At 40.1% G+C, this 18,624-nt stretch overlaps 1 protein-coding gene across 5 annotated transcripts in view; it reads right to left on the bottom strand.

The window, feature by feature from the left end:
• Positions 1 to 18,624, bottom strand: part of Dock10 (dedicator of cytokinesis 10) — a 164,606-nt gene that overhangs the window by 102,497 nt on the left and 43,485 nt on the right. For all 5 annotated transcript variants that reach the window (XM_042679374.1, XM_042679376.1, XM_042679377.1 and 2 more), the window contains exons 4-7: positions 14,688 to 14,770; positions 3,637 to 3,709; positions 3,242 to 3,364; positions 2,871 to 3,005 (exon numbers count right to left, since the gene is read on the bottom strand). In XM_042679374.1, coding sequence (XP_042535308.1) covers positions 2,871 to 3,005; positions 3,242 to 3,364; positions 3,637 to 3,709; positions 14,688 to 14,770 — 414 coding nt within the window. The remainder of the gene's footprint in view (positions 1 to 2,870; positions 3,006 to 3,241; positions 3,365 to 3,636; positions 3,710 to 14,687; positions 14,771 to 18,624) is intronic.

Below are 18,624 nucleotides of genomic sequence, written 5' to 3'. Positions count from 1 at the left end.
AGATACCTGGAGTGGAAAGGGAGACGAAAGCCCTAAGTTGTGGGTCCAACACTGTGTTCTATGACCCTTTGAGGTGGAGAGACATTACGTACAATAAACTGCACTTCTGAAACTTACTATATAACAAAAGAATATAATGTCACTTTTATTTAAAAAACAGTCAACCTGAGAGCTTGTTTGGAGGTTCTAGCAGAGGAGCGCAGCTACTCATATACTCTTGACCAAAGACCAGTACTCCTCTATCGGGGATGGTCCTCTTTGACCAGTCCTACAACAGACAAGGGTCTCATATCTAAAATATACCTGGAACTCAAAAAATTAAATCCCCCAACAACAAATCTTCAAAGAAACAACTGCCCAATAAATAAGTGGGCTACAGACTTGAAGAGAAACTTCTCTGAAGAGGAAAGAAGGATGGTCAATAGACACATGAAGAAATGCTCAACCTGCCTAGCCATAAAAGAAATGCAAATCAAAACAACATTGAGATACCACCTCACCCCAGTTAGAATGGCAAAAATCAAGAACTCTAACAACAACAGATGCTGGAGGGGATGTGGACAGAAGGGAACCTTACTTCATTGTTGGTGGGAGTGTAAACTTGTTCAACCACTTTGGAAAGCAGTATGGGGGTTCCTCAAAAGACTTCACATAGAGCTCCCCTATGACCCAGCAATCCCACTTTTGGGCATTTACCCAAATGTTTACAAACAAGACCATACTAAAGCTACCAGCACAACTATATTTATTGCAGCATTATTTACCATAGCTAAGATATGGAACCAACCCAGATGCCCCTCAGTAGATGAATGGATCAAGAAAATGTGGTATATATACACAATGGAATTCTATGCCTCCATCAGAAAGAATGACATTGCCTCATTCGTTAGGAAATGGAAAGACTTGGAAAAAATTATATTAAGTGAAGTAAGCCAGGCCTAAAGAAACATAGGTCCCATGGTTTCCCTTATTGGCAAGAACTAGTATATGTCTGAGACAAGCAGAAACTGTCAGATAAGTTGATGTTAAATGAACCCCAAGTTAAGGACTCAAATGTTTTTTCTTTCTTGCTATTGTATCTAACATATTTATAAGATATTTCTTTGTTGCTTTGTGTGTCCCTCCCCCACGGTATAACCCCTGCTTTCACTGTATTTGATGCTGGTATAATTTGTGGAGTGGAAGGGAAAAAACAAATTGTTTAACTAGGGATACAGGTGGACCCATTACACCAATGAGATGTACAAGATGTTATATCAAAAATGAACTTTACAACTTTGGTGCGGGGGGTGGGGGGGGGTGGGGGTGAGATGGGAAGGGATGGGAAGGGGAAACAAAGGAGGAGGCAACAATGCTTAATAAGAAATGCACTCATTACCTTGCCCATGTAATTGTAATCCCTCTGTATGGTATTTTCACAATAAAAAAATAAGTAAAAAAACATAAAAAAGTCAACTTGCTCACCAGAGCAAACTTTTTAAGTATAGTTAGGAAAGAAAATACTTTCAATTTTTCAACTTACTGTCTACACAATGCAGTTATTGATCTCAGAACTACTGCCAAAGACTTACATCATATTTCTCCTTTGTGATCAACAATAGACAACTATCTTAACTCTCCACTAAGATCCTTATTGCCCTTTCCATATAGAGAGCTAGAGTCTGCATTAAAAAGCAATTAGCTTTTGCTTCTAGCAGAGTACTCAGCAACACATAATTAATTCTTCCCTTTTAAAGTTCAGCCTTATTACTTTCTGGAAGGCATTCCAGATTTTAACAGATGAACTGTCCAGAAATAGGACAGAACTAAGAGAATGGAGAGAAATCAGTTTTGCATCCACATATCTAAGGGGCCCACAATAATAAGTTCAAGATATAAACTCAGCTGTGACATAACAAACTATGTAGTATGGGGCTCGCTGATCATAGAAAATACAGACAGTTCTTGGGGCTGGAAACAAAATCCTTATCCTCAAGGAGCCAGAGTCTGGTGAAATCTGATGAGAGATTGCTATTTGCTTCAGTATTTACACAATAAGAAATAATGAGGGATAGCAGGGCACTGGTGGCTCACGCCTGTGATCCTAGCAGCTCAGGAGGCTGAGATCTGAGGATCACAGTTCAAAGCCAGCCCAGTCAGGAAAGTCCATGAGACTCTTATCTTCAATTAACAACCAGAAAACTGGAAGTGGTCCTGTGGCTCAAATGGTAGAGCACTCGCCTTGAGCTGAAAAGCTCAGGGACATTGCCCAGGCCCAGAGTGCTAGCCCCACAACTGACCAAAAAAAGAAAAAAAAGAGAAAGAAAGAATGAGGGAAACTCCAGCAGAATCAAAGAAATAAATATTTTGAACGGAAGCACATACATCTAATGTCTGTGAAAAGGGGGAGGGCTATGGAATCATTCTGTTTCCCTTTGCCACAGCAGTTAGGACAACTGTTTAAATAGGAAGAACTTCCAGAATAGCATTACCTATTACTATGTCCACTTGTGATACAAAACTTTTGGAAATCAGTGTAAAACTTTGCAAAAGACCTCCTCTTTGAAGAAAGTGATATGTAATGTATGCACACTGTTAAGTTACTACCGTCTCATTACCTCCTGATAAAGACAACATTTATAGAGTTCACACCTTGAATGATGTGAATTGCATAACCTTTCTGAATTTTTGTAGCTCAGTGGGCTTGTACACAGTAAACACACCGTGGTCATTTTCCTTCTTCAGTAAATATATCAGGGGTGCACGTTCTTCGCTGAGCCCCCACAATGTATAGTACTCCTTGACTTAGGAAGATTGCTCATAAATATTTGCTGAATGTACTTTGAAATGGAAAAAGAGGAAAGAGTGGGGGAAAAGGAATTTCTACTCACCTGCACCACACCTGTGCAGGAATCCAAAAAAATGCAGCCTTTTGGTTCTTTGGATATTTTTTCATCCTTGTAAAAGTTCATAATGTAGGAGTTATCTGGTAACTGAGTCAGCTGGAAATAGCGCTTCTTGAATGACTAAAAGAAAGGAAAAGAAGATAGAAGGGAGATGTCAACTTGCAGTATGCCGGTTACTCATGGAAATTAGTATTCTGCAAATTCCTTTAGCAAGGCATTGTTGTGGAGAAAGAACATTCATAGTTCTTCATAAATAAAATACGACAGGGATCATAAACTCATTGCAAGTGACTGTCCTTTGTGTTGCGACAGGAAGGAAGAGACAAGAGGGATGATTAGTCTTGAGGTGTCCTTACCCGGACAGTGACGGTATTGTTCACCGTGCTGTTAAAATTCCCCTTGTAGAGCCAGCCAGACTTGAACACGCCCGTCCCCCCAGCTCCGCCACCGCCCTTAGACGATGAGTGGGAAGTGGTATCCTGCACAAAAGACATCATTAGTATGGCAGTCAACTCCACACATCCCAGATTCTAGACACTGCACTTAAAATCCTTTCCTTCCCTTTGACTCATCTGCAATAGTCATGTTCAATGTCACAACAAATAGGATTCACTTTGCTTAAAAGCCCCCACGAAACAGAGGAGGAATCACTGCTGCTGAGGAATCACTGGGCAGAATGGGTAAACTCCAGCTCCAGGCTGGAACTAAGGATCCTCAGGGTTAAACATTGTATATGCGGCAAGCCACTTACTTCATCCTTATCAGCATCTTCATGGTCAACCTCAAAGGAATGGGAGGGAAGTTTCTCCGCTTTGTATTCTGCTCTGATATTTAAAAAGAAGAAAAAGATAATAAAGATTCTGGTTTGTCATTGGAATCACTGTTGCATTTCAATTGTTCCAAGGGTAACAACTATTATGCTGATGCTCTTACAAGTTGTGTAAGACTCATCATCTTAAAATCTGTCGTAAACTAGATGTCAGTGGCTTTTACCTGTTCAGGAAGCTGAAATCTGAGGACCTCAGTTCAAATCCTGTCTGGGCAGGTAAGTTCATAAGACTCTTAGACCCAATTAACTACCAAAAGTTCAAAGTGGAGCTGTGGCTCAAAAGGTAGAGTGCCAGCCTTGAGGGACAAAGCTAACAGACCGTGTCCAGACCTTGAGTTCAAGCATCTCCCTCCCCCCAAAAGCAATAATAACAGCAAAACTGTGAAGGTTCTATTATTTTCTTTGAAAGTATTAACTTCTCCCCAAACTTACATCTTGCCCCCCATACATAAAAAAAGCATTTTAAATCATAGAGTTAACATTTATGTCAACTGATGTGTATCTTTTTGAGTTAGGTGACTGTAAGCATGGTGAGGAAGAGAAGTGACCACAGACTTGTGTATACATCAATTCTTCCCAGTGTGTATTTGCACAAGTACTAAGTGCGTTTTACCTGTTGTTTTTTTTTTAACCCTCCCCTTGAGAGATGCAACAATTCCCAGTTTACCACAGAGAAAGTTAGAGCACATACACATAGAAACCACGGTCCTCGCTGTTAAACTAGGCAAAGTCTGAGATCAGAACCTGATTTTCCATTTCCATTTGGTTTTCCCCAAAATTATGGTAAGACACCAATAGCAGCTAGAATTGTACAGTTCAAAGGAATTAAGTGCATTCAGATTATTGAGTGTCAAGGATAATATGTGAAGTCATGAATCCTCTCTAATACCATTGTCTTTTTTCTTTCTTGTCTTGTCTGTGGTCTTTCTAAAGAAAGAACAGACAGACAGTATTTGTAAATGGTAACAGTCATTTAACAGCAGAGGCCTAAAAGAGAAGAGTTGGAAATATGTATTTCAATGCCATTTCTTCTGCAAGTCTGGCATACAGTAGGGCTCAATAAATACATTGTGATAAATGCATATTACTTACATGTATAGATTTGTAGTAGCTTACATTTCTAAAACATTAACATACATTATCATCTGTTACTTATTTGGAAGTCCAAAGAAGTTCAAAGCTTAAATGTGTATTAAGGGGCATACTTATTTTACTTAATTATGGGTATGTACAATCAAACACTTGTATGAAATACTGAGGATCTACACTATTGTCTAATCTTGTCACTTTACAGAAATAAAAATGAGGTTTGAAATGGATACATATAAACACACAGTGAATGAGATTAAAAGCCTTCTTTCTGAACTACTGGCTATACTCAGAAAGATGAGTTTGAGCTATCTTTAATAAGCATGTTAGGTAAGATCGCAGCCATTTTCTCTTCCAAAGGATTCTGTAGTTGTAGCTACTTTTCTTCCCTGTACAGCCTTAGAGATTATATTTGTTTACTTTTGCATTACTATCACTTTAAAACTTGACATAATAATTTTAATTAAAGAAGGATTTATTTGGGCTCAGTGGATCCATGTTGCTTGGTCCCATGTATCTGAGCAGAACATCATGTCATCAGGAACATGTGCCAAAGAGCTATTCACCTCATGGTGGACAGGAAGTAGATGTAGAGAAAGAGATTAGGGACCAGGTATGATCTAGGCTGGCATGTCCCCAAATGGCTTAATTCCTACAACATGGCCCACTTCCTGAAATTTCTGTAATCTCCCAAAATAGTGCCACTAGCTGAGGACCAAGAGTTCAACACATAAATCCACAGGAAACATTCTGTATTTAAACTATAAGAAATGCTTGAGTTTATCTGCTTCAGTTGTCACTGATGTTAACTTGCCCTGTTCTTTTGGTCAAGGTCATGAGAGTTGAACAAATGGAGACTATAGTTTTATCTTAAGATGACTGGTAAATTATTCTCACTCCACCAAAACATTCTTGTTTCTTCTTAATATCATCTGACATTTGAACAAACATCATCTCCCTTTGCCATTTTATTTGTTTGACAAAGTAAAAGCATTTGAACATAACCTGTCCCTCTTTTTCCATCGATGGAGAAGAAATAAGTTCCCTGTGATTCAATGGGGGTGGTTTCAAATGGCCACTTTTAGAGAAATTCCTTCATCTGCAGAGGATGAGACTGGAGTAGTCTGGAATTTTTAAAACTAGAAATATGGCAATGTAGAGACTGAGGGAAAAAAGTACCCATGAAAGGAAAGGGAAAACATAGAGAAGACTCAGAAACAAAAGCAAAGTCAAGCTTGGATGTCAGCATCCACGTTTGGCTCTCTACCAGTCACTGTTTACCAGACGCCTTTTGATCTGAGTACATTTTCATTTCTGAACTACTTATTCTTCCCTTTTTGCCAGCATGGCATACTACTTTCTCCTCCTAATGAAAGAATTGTAGGTACTTCTCATAGCTTTTCATCAGATTCTAGATTCTACATTTCCATTTTCTTAGTTTCTTCCCTTGGGTCTTCCTTCCGTCCGTCCCTCCCTCCCTCCCTCCTTCCCTCCCTTCTCTCTCTCTCTCTCTCTCTCCCTCTCTCTCTCTCTCATGTGGGTCCTAGGACTTGAACTAAGGGCCTGGGAGCTGTCTCTGAGGTTTTTTGTTGTTGTTTTCCTCAAGACTAGTGCTTTACCATTTGAACCACAGCTCCATTTTTGGTAATTAGAGATAAGAGTTTCATAGACTTCTTTTCTGTCTGGGTTGGTTTCAAACCATAATCCTCACATTCTCCCGTCTCAGCCTTCTGAGGAATTTAGGTGTGAGCCATTGGCACCTGGCATTTTTTTTTTTTTGTTTGATATTGGTATCTGTGGATTACAATCCTGCCAATTCCACAGCCCAACTTCCCCATTAACACTGATTTCCACAGCATACTTTTAAACAGGAGACAGGGAACAGCTTTCTTAACTATTAAGGCACAAAAGAGAAAAAGACGGTTTGTATGAATTTCAGTGGGTCTGGCTAAATTCTCAAAATTATTTTTTTCCCCAGACCTCTCATCTGAAAAGTAGAAATGATGACTGAGATAGCCTATAAAATACAGCTAAATTTCACCAAAGATTATGCATTTAAAGTGATTAATGAACAACCCCATTCAAAGGTGAAGGGATTGTCCATCAACAGAGAATGACCAAACAAGCTATAGTAGATTTCCACACAAAGAAGAGTTACTCATAACAGAAAGGAGCATACCACATACAACATGGATATCTCTGAAGATAAAACACCAGCAGCAGCACAAGAATATTCAGGGTATGATTCTAATTATCTCTAAACCCATGCAAAGGCTATCTTTGGGGGAGGACATAGAGGTAAGGACCGAGCAGGAGGAAGTGCAGTATATTTTGTGTTCATAAAGTTTTCAATGGAGATGGAAGCTATTCAGGCAAACACATCTACCAGTGTCATTAAGTAGTTCACATACGATTTGTAAAATTGTGAAAATTCACTTTAAACACCCTACACCAGACTGTAAACACATAAATCTTTATTTAATGGGGATGCATTTAAAAGTGTTTAAGAGACTGTGTTTGACATTTTAAACTTATTCTACAAGAAGGAAAAAAAAGAAAATGGTGCTGCTGATAGATGAATAGACAGGCAGGTAATGTGATAATAAAAACAGTAGCATAAAAATATTTTCCAGATGGGTGCCAGTGGCTCACACCTGTAATCCTAGCTACTCAGGAGGCTGAGAGCTGAGGATTGTAGTTTGAAGGTAGCCCAGGCTGGAAAGTCTGTGAGACTCTTCTCCAACTAATCATGGAAAAGTTGGAAGTGGTGCTGTAGGTTCAAGTGATAGAGTACTGGCCTTGAGCCAAAGGAGTCTGTAGACAATGCCCAGGTCCCAGAGTTCAAGGCCCAGCATCAGGGGAAAATATATTCCTCCCTCCCCCAGAGATCAGAATAGAGGAAGTAGTCAGTGCACTCAAGCCTTTTTTTCTGTGAGAAAATTTGCATAACATTTTAAAATATTAAATGAATTATATAAAGAGTAACCAAAAATGAAATCTTCTGAACTCATTTTTTTCATACAAAGAATAATCATAAATTTATACAAATGTTAAGAGATTCTTAGGAGTTTCCTAAACATTGTGTATATCTATGTATATCTATCTATCTATTGGCTGTATAACAACATCATATCTCCAAAATCTTTCATGAAATAAATTTTTTCTTTAACGTTTTCTTTAAATTCTCTTTAAGCATTATGATTCAAAAATAACTAAGAAGGTGTAAGAGAGAAGATATAAATGAGGCCAATATGAAAACTCAACCAACTCTGGACGTCCCTGATGATATTCCTGCTGACCTTATTATGAGTTAAGAATATCTGCAGACGAGCATGTGTGAAGCTGGGTAGGTATAGACAAGAATGTATGGACATGTCCTTTCATTTTACTGTTGGTTTTCCTAATTCTGTTTGTCTGATGAATCGCAGTGTGAATTGAGAGAGGTGATTTTTCTTGGAAGCTCTCCCTCCCTCCCTTTTCCTTCCTTCCTTCCTTTTCTTCCTTTCTCTGTCTCTCTGTTTCTGTCACTCTTTTCCTCCCTCTTTCCTTTCCTTTCCTTTCCTTTTCTCCCTTTCTTTCTTTCTTTTTTCTTTTTCTTTCTTCCCCTTCTCTCTGCCTTTGTTTCTGACTCTCTCTCCTCCCTCTCTTTCCCTCTCACCCTTCCCTTTTAGTTCCTTCCCTTTTCCTTCCCCCTTCCCTTCCCTCCACCTCTCCCTCCCTCCTTCCCTCCCTCCCTCCCTCCCTCCCTCCCTCCCTCCCTCCCTTCCTTCCTTCCTTCCTTCAGTTAGTGCTTGGCTTTTTGGGCTCAAGGCTAGGGTCACAGCTCCACTTCTGTTTTTTTGTGAGTTGTTTTTGCTGGTTAATTGAAGACAAGAATCTCAAGACAAGAATTTCTGACAAACTGGCTTCAAACTGGACTCTAGATCTCAGCCTCGTGAGTAGCTAGCCTAAGAGGTGTGAAGCACCAGTACTGGGATCAAGACTGTTCTTTTGCCACTCAGTGATCCAGTTTCCAAGTAGCACCTGGTACATAAAAGAGCTCCAATAATACCAACCACATATCAGAAAAGAAGCTATGGGCCAAGGCAGGAGGAAGATCTACGAAAAATTGAGCATAATTGCCCATGATAACTTCTCTGATTGAAAATAGTTGCTAAGAAAATCAGTTTCAAGAGATTTGTTTTACTGCAAGATGACTACAGTTAATAAGCACGCATTACATTCTTGGACTATGTAAAGTGAGTGATGGCAAGCAAGCAAGCACTCTCTCTACAGAAGTGAAGATGGAGTGAGGTGGTACCTGTGTTAATTATCTATGTCTGAGCCTCCCACAATCTCTTCTTGCTTCCAAAGATGATAATGTCCCCTGCCACTTATAAACAAACAGAAACAAAACCAAATAAATAATCAAGGAGAAGAAAGTGATCTGGGCGAAGATGGCAGAGGCTGACTTTAGACTGGATGGCTGAGGAGGGTCTTTCTTCAGGGAGAGAAGCAGTGGGTGATAATATGAGAAAACTTCATTCTGGTAGTGAGAACTGTCAGGGTTCAAAAAGGTCCTGAGGAAAAAGCTTGAAGCATCCAGCAGCTGAAAGCCTCTGAGATTAGAATGAAAGATGGAAGGAGAGAGAGGGAGAGGGAGGAGGAGGGGAAGGAAGAGGGGGAGGGGGATAGAGAGGAGGAGAAGGAGGGTAAAGGGAAGGGGAGGGAATGATGGAGGGAAAGAGGAGAAGGAGGGAGGAAGAAGAGGGTGAGAGGGAGAAGAGAGAGAGCAGAGAAAGAGAGGAAAGAGAAACAGAAAGAGCGAGTGAGCCAGAGAGAGAGAGAGAGAGAGAGAGAGAGAGAGAGAGAGAGAGAGAGAGAGGGGGGGAGAGAGAGGGAGAGAGAGGGAGAAAGAGGTTTGGAAGTGACCCCATAGACACAGGCTCCTATGTGGTCTTTGGTGAGACTCCAGGGTGAGGACTCTTTCAGTCCTGTTTCTAGGACTCAACTTTCATGCCCTTAAAGAACTTTCAAAAGCTGGAGGTTATTCTACAATGGCCACTCTCTCTTTTAAGGCCAATAAAGGGTCTGGAGGCATGGCTCAGGTAGTCCAGTGCTAGCCACTGAGCAAGGCTGTCAGGTAGGGAGTTCCAGTCCCAATCAGGCAAAAAAAAAAAATAAAACCCCAAAACAATGAGAAGGAATGGCTACTGATTTGAAAATTCTTCCCATTGGCTTTCAGTGTTCTCTAAGTACCCCTGGAAATCCCAAGATCAAAACAGAGCTGGGGATCTTACTTTTCTAGTTGGAAGGTAATGTGAATTTAACTCACAGCATGTCTCTTTTCTCATATTTATACTCCAATTCCCTCACCACCCACAGAAGTGGGGGGGCAAACTTGAGTGTTCAAAATCTGTTATTAGCTGTGAGGCTGAGGGCAATGTACTTCTTAAAGGTACACATTTTCTGAGTAAAATGAGACAATAGTTCCAGAGTTCTATGGAATTATTGGTATTAAATGAGAGATGTGTGTATAGCATGGCATATTCTGGCACATTTTGACTCACTACAGACACTTAAAGAAAAAAGATATGATCTTAATTTAGCCATATATACATACACACACATTTATAACATCTATAACATCCATATATATATATATGGATATATGTATGTATATATACATATAGATATATGTATATTCATATATCCATATATATAATGTGTATAAAAAGAGAAGGGGAGGGAGGGATAAACCTTTAGTTCATATAAACTTAGCCATATTTTGTTTTCTCTTCAGCCAAAATATGCACAATCTTTGAAGCTTTTCTTCTTTATACCTTCTATCAAATCAACTATAGTAAAAAGAATGACTACATTACATATCTCTGAATTTTAATCAGTGGACTGATGAGATCAGTCACATTATGAATGTCTGGGGTATGCTGATCTCCTAGGCCCTCCAAGTTCAGTTTTATTCCTAAGGTTTGTCAGCTTATACTTCATTTTCTAGTGGGAATAAAGTGCCCCTCCCTTATCTTCCATGAACACATACTTTTCATAGAAAGCAGGGTTCTTATGAGTCAAAAAAATACATTCTTCAATTTAAAGAATGCATTTAACCTCTTTTACGCTTTTTCATAATTGCAATTTTAAAAGAAAAAATTTGCAAGCTCAGCACCCTATAAAAAGAAATGATCAATTTAAATTGTTCACAGCCGTATGAGAATTCTTCTAATCCAGAAGGCATGAAAATGATTTACTTCTAACAGTCTCAGAAGGCCCAAGTAAATTAGCCTGTTTCCACTACTGACCTAGATAAGTATGGTCTTTAGGGGGAGTGCTTAGCTTTGCAAAAAGAAACACAATTCCACTCCAACATTAGTCTTCTTTATTCTAGGGGATAAGCTAGCCAGTTCCGTTCTAGAACTTCTTCTTTTCATTTTGAATGCATGTAGTTCATTAAAGTCTTTCACTCAGGGGCAATCTTAATCTTCCCCTTTATGATATCAACTTCTACTTCTTTTCAATATGGGAGATTTGCAAGGATATTTCAGTTACTTTCTCTCTCCTTCCCTTGAAATGAGCCTATGCGCACTCTGAGAACCTCAATTGTGATGTTCAAGGTCTGTTCCAAGTGGGTGTACTTTTTCTATCATCCTAATAGAAGAATAATATTGCAAAGGAAAGTTTTTAAATGTGCTTTTTATTTGGTGTCACAAAAAAGATCAACACTATTGGAATGTAAGAACTCCACAGATCTAAGACAGTGGGAACTGTTTACTTCAAACAGAACTAATGCCATTCTCCTTCTCTCTGCCCTTCTTCTCATTCTATCCTCAGTCTACTAAGAGCCCTTGCTGGACAAAGATCCCAAGTGACAGCCACTTCCCTAAACCCTTCTCAGAAAGAGGAAGCCATCAGCCTAAAAAAAAAAAACCAAACCAAAAAACCAACCAACCAAACAAACAAAAAGAGCTGTGCTTTTCAAAAGCACCTACAAAAAGTATGGACCAACCCCCTGGATGTCACAAAGGTTAAGGGAATCATATGACCTTATCAGGGGTAAGTCGTGCAGTTAAAAACGGTTCAGAAATTTTAAAACAAGACTGAGTATTTTGGAGAAGCATTGGTTTGCCTAATTTGTCAGAGAGGAAACTTCAATACTCATGACCCCTCCTCTTTCTCTGCTCTCTTCTGGGGTCACCCTGCAAGCCAATCTTCATCAAGTAGACAAAACATTCCTTTACTTTTGGCAGAGGAGGGTACTAGGGTTTGAACTCAGGCTCTCCCTTTCTAGGTTTGCTTTCCAGTTATTGTTCAGGTAGAATGTTAAAGGACTTCATCCAGTCATCTGCCTGCCCGTAGCATCCTGTGAGACTGAGAACACAGGAACACCTCACCGCATTCAGTTTCTTGGTGGAGATAGGATCTTGCTAATTTTTTCTTTGAACTGGCCTCCAACGGTGATCTTTGCCTCCCAAAGATGGTACTAATAGGTAGGAGTTGCTGTTCTAGCCCAATCAATTCTTTAAGAGGTAAATCGTATGTCTAATCCGTGTTGCAATTTCCCAAAGCTTCTATTGCTCTAAGACAAACAGCTAAGCTTGTCCTAGGGTCCAGTAAGTCTTTGGTTCATCTTGATGAGCCCTTCTCTAGACCGTAGCTCTGTCCTTCTTATCTGTTGTTCTGTTCCTGTGATCACACCGATTGTCTCACCACAGGACCTTTGCCCTTGCTGCATCCGCCATGAACCTGTTTCTGTGATGGCAGCACTAGCAGCTACTATTCATTTGGATCCATCTCTAATGACACCTCAAAGCCATTCCAGCATCCCTCCTTCACGTTCTGTATTCAAAAAGTGACAGCAGTGCTTCCAAGGACCCGAGTCTGAAGAAGAGGTCACTGGGGACACAGGACAGCACAGTGGAGCCAAATTTTGTACCCTGCACACATCCAAAAATTTGAGGCACATGTCAGTGAACAGTTAACTTTGAGTTGTTTTCAGCGTTCTTCTGGATTTTTCTTTTTTTTTGTCCGTCATGGGGCCTGAACTCTGGGCCTGGGCACTGTCCCTCAGCTCTTCAGCTCAAGGCTAGCACTCTACCACTTGAGCCACAGTGTCACTTCTAGCTTTTTCTGCTTATGTGGTGCTGAGGAATCAAACCCAAGGCCTCATGCATGCAAGGCAAGTGCTCTACCACTGAGCCACCTTTCCAGCCCTCTTGTGGATTAGTTCTATCACCTCAGATTGATGAGCCAATAGACTGGTCATTACCAGTTCAAATCACCTCTTTTAAGCACAGGAATCCTGTGCTCTAAAACTTACTGTTCAGCCAGGTTACTACTATGGCTCAGGCCTGTGATCTTAGCTTAAGAGGCTAAAAAAAGGAGGATCACAGTTCAAAACCAACCTGGGAAGAAACGTTTGCCAGAAGAACTTTTTTCAACCCATAGCTTGGTACAGAACCCATGCCTGCCATCGTAAGTTATGTGGGAGGTTGAGACTGCAAGGGTAACAGTTCCAGGATAGCCCAGGGAGGAAAAGTCCACGAGACTTCAGCTTGAAAGAAAGAAGCTGGCTGTAGTGGTACACACCTGTCATCCTAGCAATCCTAAAATAGGTGGATAATAATCCAGGCCCTTGAATTCAAACTCTATTACCATCAAGAAATAAGAGAAAGGAAGGAAGGAAGGAAGGAAGGAAGGAAGGAAGGAAGGAAGGAAGGAAGGAAGGAAGGAAGGAAGGAAGGAAGGAAGGAAGGAAGGAAGGAAGGAAGGAAGGAAGGAAGGCAGGCAGGCAGGCAGGCAGGCAGGCAGGCAGGCAGAGAGAGAGAGAAAGAAAGATAGAAAGAAAGAAAGAGATAAGGAAAGAGAGAAGGAAAGAGAGGAGGAAAGAAAGAGAGAGAGAGAGAGAAAGAAAGAAGGAGATTGCTATTTCACAGTTCATTCAGCCCATATATCATTAAATCATTAATGCACATCTCCTCTTCACCAGAAATTCCCCCAGGATCCAGAGGATTCTTCGAAATAGTCCCAGCGCTTTGGGGCTTTTCACTTCGGCAGGAAGCCAGGCAGTAAATATGACCTACTCTATGGAGGTGATGTTTGAAGAGAAGCAGAGCCAAGTCACTTTCCTCAAGGCCTTAGGTTCCCAAGAACCAAGGGAAAAATGAACTGTTTGTTTTCCCTTTGCTAACTTTTAGACGCCACTTCTATGGAGCTGATTTGACCTTAGGCACTGCAGAGTGAAAATATTTAACACCAGTGGAAAAATGGAATGTGGTAGAGAACGTACTCAGAAATACTTGGGCCTTGCTCGCCTGCCCACGTCCACCTGTACTGCATACTGAAAAGGCAGCTCCCGACGGAATGAGGGAAGGATGGATTCACTTTAAAACTTAATTCAAAGCCAGACACTAATGGCTCATGCCTGTCATCCTAGCTACCCACGAGGCTGAGAGCTGAGGATTGCAGTTTGAAGCCAGCTCAGGTAGGAAAGTCCTTGAAACTCTTATCTCTAGTCAGCCATCAAAAAGCTGGAAGTGGAGCTTGGGGTTTAAGTGGTACAGCAGCAGACTTAACAAAAAGCTAAAAGACAGTTTTCAGTACCCGGACAGAAACACACAAACTAAAAACAAAACAAAACAAAACAAAAAACCTATCCCAAGCCCATTTTTATTTATCAATTAAATGAGGGACTATTAGTAACTTGCACCAAACTCCAAATGTATAAACCATACATTGTTGTACAAAACACCCTCTGTCTTGACTCAGTTATAAATTTTGTAAAACACACCTTGACATGATAGTCAAGTACCCAGACTCATAAATGATATCACGGAGCAGAGTACACATTCTACATGGGAAAATCCTAAACAATACCAATCACAAATTCTTACCGGGGTAGGTGCCGAATGTCTCCAGAATATCGTTCATATTTGTAGTTTACTACATACCACTGGGAACTATAAAATTTACAAGCCTGAAAGAAAACAGAGAGACAATAATTAAAAGAAAGAAAATTTATCATTAAAAAAAAATCAAGCCGGGTGCCGGAGGCTCACACCTGTAATCCCAGCTACTCAGGAGGCTGAGATCTGAGAGTCGAGGTTTAAAGCCAGCCCAGGCAGAAAAGTCCCTGTGAGACACTTATCTCCAATTAACCACCTCAAAACTGAAAGTGGTGCTGTGGCTCAAGTGGTAGAATGTTAGCCTTGAACACAAAGAGGCTCAGGAACAGTGCCCAGGCCCTGAGTTCAAGCCCACAACTGACAAAAAAAAAAAATCAGCTGTGCTGAATTTTGTACTTTGAAAAACAGTTCTCATCATCTCATACCGGTGGTTAAGATGGCTTCATCAGCCATTTTAGAGTAGAAAAGGTTCTTGCTCTTCATAACAATTTTTACATTTCTTTCCAGTGACATAGAAGTCTAAGCTTTTCCCAGACTCATGGAGGAGGAACCACTTACTACGTCTGTTCTATTTTAGTCCATCAAGGAAATCCTAATATAATCAGCCACTGAATCATACCAGATCTACTGCTAACCACAGAAACCATTATTCTTCAGTTTTTCCAGGCAACCTCTTCCATCATTTGACAGTTCTAAGTGAAGGATGTTTTAATTTATGTGCTATCCTCTTGTAATCATTTTATCCCATTTGTTCTGGTTCTGGATTCCATTCTTCTCCTCTTCTTTTCTATTTTAGAACTGGGATTTGAACTCAAGACCTCAGGCTTGCTCAGCTTGCTTGCTACACTGGTGCTCTACCATTTGATACATGCTCCAGCCTTGATTTCTTCTAGGTATTTTGGAGATGGAGTCTCTCTGGCTTTTCTGTCCTTACTGGCCTTGAATTGTGATCCTCCAGACCAAAGATTCCTGAGTAGCCAAGATTATAGATAGACATGAGTCCCAGAGGTGCTTAGCTCATCTATTTTGTTTCATATCATTACCCTTGTTATCTCCATACCGGCTTTTCCCTTTTATCTCAGGCCTCCTAAAGCTTCTCCTTGAGTAAAACAAGTTGGATAAACAGATGTAAAGAGATGATCACTGAAAACCACTTCAGAACTAAAGCTACTAGCCTGAAATAAATCCTATCATGGAACAAGATGGCTGGATTTATAATGTTTATTGGCAGCAAATATTTTCAAATACTGTACACTTAGACCAGAAGTTTGCAATAACGATTGCTCTAGAGTGCTTTGCAGAATCATTTCATGCTAAAAATCACATGATTCTTGGGATTTTACAGATGTCCATTAGGATTATAAGAAGACCTTGTCCTCTTTCAGCAGTGGAGAAAATAAAGAGCAACGAACTTAATTGTGCTGTGAGGAATAAAATGCTGTGGCTGTCTTTGTAACCACAAAGAGATGGGCGAGGGGCAGATCTGTACAGCAAGAGCAGGGACAGGGCTTTTGCCAAATCTAAAGGACGAGGTGGCCCCCTGGGCATCACAGATAGCTGGATAGCGAGCACAAGTCCTGGGCATGTGACTCCAGATGCATGAGACAGACACGGAATGAGGATGCTGGCTAGGAGTCTTTGCTGATCTGTTTTGCTAGTCTTGAATTATCTCTGTACCATAGTTTTATTTGTCCAGGAAAATGCCCACAGACACAATGGGTACTGAGGACCACACAAGGAAGACTAGGTCAGAGGCAGAAGTAGGAAGATGGCAGCGAGGGCCAATGAAGGCTAAAACAGAGCTGACTTCCTGAAAGCTGGGAGTAGAATGGAGTATATCAGAGGCTGGGAGAGTAAGGGCCAGGGAAGGAGATACAGAAGAAGACCATGGTATGAAGGCTGTAGTTTGAGACGTTAGAAGATCTGGGGTGCTATTGCAGAATAGAGGGGTGATAGATAATCATGGGCTGCTTTTATTTTTAAAGCTGATGAAAAGGATCTGGAATATTTTCACCATAAAAGACGAATCATAAGTGTTTGATATTAGGTATATTTACTTCGATTTGAGTATTATACAATGTGTACAGATATTGAATTATCCCAGTAATTCCTCAAATACACTTTCTGGCATAGCTTTTAATCAGTAGATAAGTGACGGAATGACAAACATAAAGTTTTCCCTCTCTGACCTTTTTTCATCCAAGATAGCAACAAGATAGATAAACTTGAAGAAAAATAGTTTTTGTGAGTCTGGCTTACTTCACTTAATATAATTTTTTCCAAGTCCTTCAATTTCCTTATGAATGTATGATGTCTTTCTTTCCAGTGGAGGAATAGAATTCCCCTTTAAATCTATACCACATAGGCTGCATGTTTCCCCTCATTTGTGGTAACTAGATTGTACCTATAAATCTACAATTAAACACACTGGATGGTAAAAGACAAAAAAAATACACAGGAACATTATAAGTTATACAGGTCTCTAGATAGTCACACAGTGAAACCAAAGGAGGATGTTATTTGGAGAGGATCACAAAGGCTTAATAGCTAAGGGCATATGATCATATATTTATCGAAATGAATTCTAAAAACTGGAAATGAGTTTTTTAAAAAATAATTTGTTGCTGCTTGTGTTTTCTGTAACATTTGTCTTGTTTTTTTAAGTTGATTTGTTTTGGGAGATTAAGGGGAGCACAGGAATGGCGAGACAAAGGATGTCACTAGACACTATGGTGAAGATGAACCATATAACTTGTAGGTGGGGACAGGAGAGCGCAAGGGAAGGGGTGATATTGTTCAAAAAGAAATGTACTCATTTCCTGAGTTATATAACTGTAACCCTTCTGTAAATCACCTTAATATTACCAATACCTTTATATATATTAAAAGAAAGAAAAATAGCAAAAGGGAACTCAGGATGGGAGAATGACCATTAGAATGGATGAGAAATTGAAATTAAATGCTGCAGTTGTCATTCTTTCTGATGGAGGCATAGAATTCCATTGTGTATATATACCACATTTTCTGGATCCATTCATCTACTGAGGGGCATCTGGGTTGGTTCCATATCTTAGCTATGGTAAATAATGCTGCAATAAACATAGTTGTGCTGGTAGCTATAGTATGGTCTTGTCTGTGATCATTTGGGTAAATGCCCAATGGAAAGACTTGGAAAAAATTATAGTAAGTGAAGTAAGCCAGGCCCAAAGAAACATAGGTCCCATGGTTTCCCTTATTTGCAATAACTAGTATATGTCTGAGTCAAGCAGAAAAGGTCAGATAAGTTGATGTTAGGGGAATGAACCCCAAGATAAGTATTCAAATGCTTTTTTTTTCTTTCATGCAATTGTTTCTAACATATTTATAAGATGATTTCTATATTGCTTTTTATGTCCCTCCCCCACAGTATAACCCATACTTTCACTGTATTTGATGTTGGTATAATTTGTGGAGGGGAAGGGAAAAAAAATCGTTTAATTAGGGATACAGGTGGACCCATAGCAACAATGAGATGTACAAGTCATTATGTTGAAAAATGAACTTTACAACTTTGGTGGAGGGTGGGGAGGATCAGGTGGGGGGAGGTGGGGTTAGTATGGGAAGGGATGATAAGGGGAAACAAAGAGGAGGCAACAATGCTTAATAAGAAATGTACTCGTTATCTTGCCCATGTAATTGTAACTCCTCTGTATGGGGATTTTCACAATAAAAAAAAAATGATGCAGTTAACTGAAATTAAGCAGACTGCCTGGACAATTCTTGAACCAATCCTGCAAAGAATGCACTTCTGGACATAAAAGAATTGAGTTTTACCAGGCTCTTTGTCTAAAATGTAAAGGGTCCAGACAAGAAGCAGAGATGCCTAAAGGGTGTCCAGCCACAGAGGTAGAACTTTGAGGGCTGCCCTTCTTGTTCTCCCGCCTTT

Source organism: Dipodomys spectabilis, unplaced genomic scaffold, assembly GCF_019054845.1.
Source record: "Dipodomys spectabilis isolate Male_0828 unplaced genomic scaffold, ASM1905484v1 ptg000051l, whole genome shotgun sequence".
Lineage (NCBI taxonomy): Eukaryota > Metazoa > Chordata > Mammalia > Rodentia > Heteromyidae > Dipodomys > Dipodomys spectabilis.
Note: the sequence above shows the minus strand (reverse complement) of the source record. Positions and strands in the feature narration are given on the sequence as shown.